The sequence below is a fragment of the Giraffa tippelskirchi genome, chromosome Y (assembly GCF_054371585.1).
Source record: "Giraffa tippelskirchi isolate mGirTip1 chromosome Y, T2T-mGirTip1v1.2.pri, whole genome shotgun sequence".
Lineage (NCBI taxonomy): Eukaryota > Metazoa > Chordata > Mammalia > Artiodactyla > Giraffidae > Giraffa > Giraffa tippelskirchi.
Window position 1 is genome coordinate 20,811,945 of NC_137290.1, and position 4,062 is coordinate 20,816,006.

The 4,062-nt window shown below is 36.8% G+C and overlaps 1 protein-coding gene across 1 annotated transcript; it reads right to left on the reverse strand.

The window, feature by feature from the left end:
• Nucleotides 1-1,219: 1,219 nt before the first annotated feature.
• LOC145537576 (heat shock transcription factor, Y-linked-like) lies at nucleotides 1,220-3,105 on the reverse strand. The gene is made up of 2 exons (XM_081568272.1): nucleotides 2,459-3,105; nucleotides 1,220-2,025 (listed from the first exon to the last, which is right to left on the reverse strand). The coding sequence occupies exons 1-2, from the start codon at nucleotides 2,969-2,971 to the stop codon at nucleotides 1,294-1,296; spliced, it is 1,245 nt and encodes a 414-aa protein (XP_081424398.1). The 5' UTR covers nucleotides 2,972-3,105; the 3' UTR covers nucleotides 1,220-1,293.
• Nucleotides 3,106-4,062: the final 957 nt, after the last annotated feature.

The following is a 4,062-nucleotide window of genomic DNA, read 5'->3' on the forward strand; positions in this document are numbered from 1 at the left end:
CAATTATGATAATAGTGCAGGTTATAGGATGTTGTTGAGTAGTGTATATAGCATTGGATTGGTGATTACTTTTCATTATTGATAATTCAGTAAGTACTTACCAAATGTCATTTGCATGGTCTACGTTTTAGCTGATGTGAAAGATACATAAAGAAAAGAGGGTAGACGCAAAACATATTGAAGACCTGATACCTGTGCTCACCTTGGTAGGAGGGTGAACAGAGGTTCCTTCCATCCACAAGAAAGGGTTGAGGCAAAGTTGTAAGAAGGGGCTTAGCATGTCTGAAAGCAGTGTGTGTGTGATTGTAGCTCCAGAAGAACGGTGTAACAAAACGATAATGAAGCTACTATGGGAAACAAATATCTTGTCTTCAAAGAACTTAACCATCCTGAGGTGCTGTAATCACTACAGGAATTTATTTTGTCTCTGAGGGAACAGATAAACAAAATCTACATATGCATTAGAAAATATAGGGTGGAATCACCGTGGCGGGAAATAAAAGTATGCTTTAAGGACAGCAGAGCTAAAATGACCCTATACAATACCACTTGTAAAATCCTATCTTGTGCTGAGCATGTTCCAGTAACTGATCATGTCCTGTAATCTTTGGTATCACAGCGATGGTATAACAGTTATCCTAATTTTGGACATGCTACAATATCTATATTTTCAAGTATTAAATGAATTTCTATAATGGAGACAATCTCCTGTCTAATGTCTTAAGACTCTACTGCTGCTAAGTCGTTTCACCTGTGTCCAACTCTGTGCGACCCTATGGACAGCAACCCACCAGGAGCCTCATTCCACGGAATTCTCCAGGCAAGAATACTGGAGCGGGGCATCATTTCCTTCTTCATCTTAAGACTCTACCTGTACCTAAAAGAATATCATGTAACTGTGAATGCAATAAGGTACGTACTGTGTATGTGTACTTTTTTAAATTGTATTTGTATCTCTTCCTTCACCCGTACCATCCTCATTTAGACACCCATTCATTTCAGCAGGGATGATTTCCCAAATCACTTTACATCCATTAACTCTTTTCCGTTTGCTCTCATTTTCTTGTTTACAAACAATAGATTAGGTGCCATTTACCTAGGATGCCTAATGGATGTTTTCTTGAACTGAAGAGTTTATAAAAGAGTGCAGAAGAATAGCCAGACATTGAAATAAAGCCTTAATTTACTCTTCATTGTTTCAAAATAGAAAACAAAACTGTGCAGATGAATGTGTAACTTTATTGTTCAAATACAAGAATTGTAGGTATTTGTTGACATCTCCCAACATAAATTTTAATCTTCATTAGGTTCCATAAGCTGATACTTATTTGATAGGTCAGTTTTAATTAGCATGGTTTTCACATAAGGAATATCGTTGATGAATTGACTTGAAAGAGCGGAGGTGGATGTATAAGCGATCGTTGGCACTGAGGACCTTGAGTTGCCTCTCTGTTGCTGGTTAGGAATAGGACTGTCATGGACTGACATATCGTTATACATATCTGGAAATGTAGAAGGTTCCACCATCAGTCCAAAAGAACTGCTCCGAAATGGAGATACGATGTGGTTCTGAGAAGTAGAGGTAGTGGTAGTAGCAAAGTCCTCAACGTGGCCATTTACTTGAGTGTAGGTGCTATGGGAGTGCCAATTAAAAATGCTCAACTGGTTTAAAACAGAAGGTTGATCTACCACATTCTGTTCTGTTTGTCTAACTGATATTGATGATGGAGAAGGTAAGTCACGTGGAGATAGGGAGCTTGTTTTAGGGACAATCTGGCTGGTATGTGTCTTTTTTGTGAAAGGCACACTTAAACTTGTAGAAGCTGAAAATGGACTCTCTCCACTAGTTTCACAATGAAAACCAGAGTTACAATCATCTATGTTGACCCTTGCTTTAACATGCTTCTTGTAATCTGGAACTAATGAAGATTTTGGAAACACATTGTTAATCCCGACTCTTCTTTTCATTCTTACTAAAAGTTGGGGAAAATCTCTTTTGAAATTTGGATTTTGGTAGACCTGTAACTAAAATCAAAGGATGCAATCATTTAGTTATTTTTTGTAAACCAAGGTACACCTGACAAGCAAAGCTAAACTATAAAAATGTATTCCTTTAATGATACAAATTAAATAGCATCAAATAAAACATCTCCATTAGTAGTTTTAACACCCTACGTGTTAGAAACAGGTATGCTCCTCAGCTAAAAAATATGTTGTATATATACAATAAATACCAGTTAAAGTAGCTTGAGGACAAGTATCCAGTTTCAAGTTGCTAGGAGAGTTTGTTAAATACCAAATATTTTACCCTCCAGCTGTTCTCAACTTCAAAAAATAAAATGTTTTCAACAATTTGCTATCTCAATTTTAAATTCAGTTTTAGCTACATATGTGAACATGCTTTCTAAGTCACATGAATTAATCTTACATATTGCCAATAAGTGGAAAATGTTAATACCTTGCTCAAAACTGAGACATTGTTTTCTTCTTCCAGAAAGTCAGGTAGTGAAGCAGATCTTTGAAAAGTTTGTCGCTTTTTACTAAACCCATAAAGGTTAAGCTGGCGAACTAAACTTTTCATACTATCAGTTTTAAATATTCTGAAAGGGACCTTTCTTTCCAAGACTTCTTTCTTGAAGAGTTCTTCATTGATCACTATAGAAGTGCCACTTTCGTCCCACCAAATAGATTCAAACTGATCACTTTCAACTAGAGTCCAGAGTTTTTGAGGAAAAGTGAGTGAAAGAAAATCATTCCACTCATTTGTTTCAGAGACAGAAAATGTGTAGCGTGGCCATTTTATCCCAAATTCCTCAGCCAAAGCCTGAAAAGCATATTCTTCAATCATAGATCTCAAAACTGAGTCCCCAGTAAGTGTGTAATCACACAAAGAAGAGCTAATGGAGGTTTCGGAAGCAGTTGATTCATCTTTACGAGGCACATCTTGAATTTCTGAAGGAATATGTGCCATCTCAGAGAACTCTTTCTTCAGATACTTTCCTCATTTGTCTGATTTTACACAGTCCAACTTCAAATGCTGCTTGGCTGGCGTACAGAGATAAACTCTCTAGACCATTAGCATGGTTCTCAAAGTCAAAAAGCTGTGACATCACAAAGTCATTGGTCTCCTAGCAATTGAAGAGTAGCTCTGACATCATAAAGTCACTGGTCTTCTAGCAATTGAAGGGCAATGTTCAACCAGTGTTTACTTCTACATCAACTTAATATAAAGTCTGCTTACATAAATAGGATCCAAAAACATGAAACCTGCAAAATGTCATTCCTAAAGAATTTTCACGCAGAAAAGTCACATCAATAAATCTACTTGGTTCCTGAAATAAAAGTGATTGATCACCCTTCTATACATATTCTTAACATTCAGGACTGTTACCAACCCAAACATGGGTCTGCTCACTTCTGTGCAATAAAGTCAATCAACTGACTGTGGGTTTCAGTGAAAGCAAGTGTAGTGTTTATTGTATGACCTTGAACAGAAGTGTTTATATTAATGCAGAGTAAAACAGGAACTTAAATTAAGACTCATTTTACTCTTAATTATTTCAAAATAGAAATTGGCACTATGAAGATGAATATGTAACTTTATGCTTCAAATAAGAGAATTGTAGGAATTTATTAACATCTCCCAACATTAATTTTACACTTCAATATCCTCCATAATCTGACTCCTATTTGGTAGATCAGTTGTCTTAGGACAGTTTTCAAATAATGAATATGGTTGATGAGTGGATCTTGAAAGAGAAACAGCAGATGTTTCAGGGACCTTGGCACTGGGAAAAATAAATTGCCTGACTGTTGTAGTTTAGGAAAAGGATGGTCATGGGTTGACATATCACCATACAAACCTGGAAAGGCAGAAGGCTCCACCCTCAGTCCAAACTGACTGTTCTGTAATGGAGATATGTTGCGGTACAGAGAAATAGAAGTAGACATAGCTGGAAAATTTTCACTGGAGCCATTTGATTTAGTGCAGCTGCTATGCGAAGTCCCATGACAAATGCTCAAACTAGATTGTGGGATGGGGAGGGAGATGGGAGGGTATTC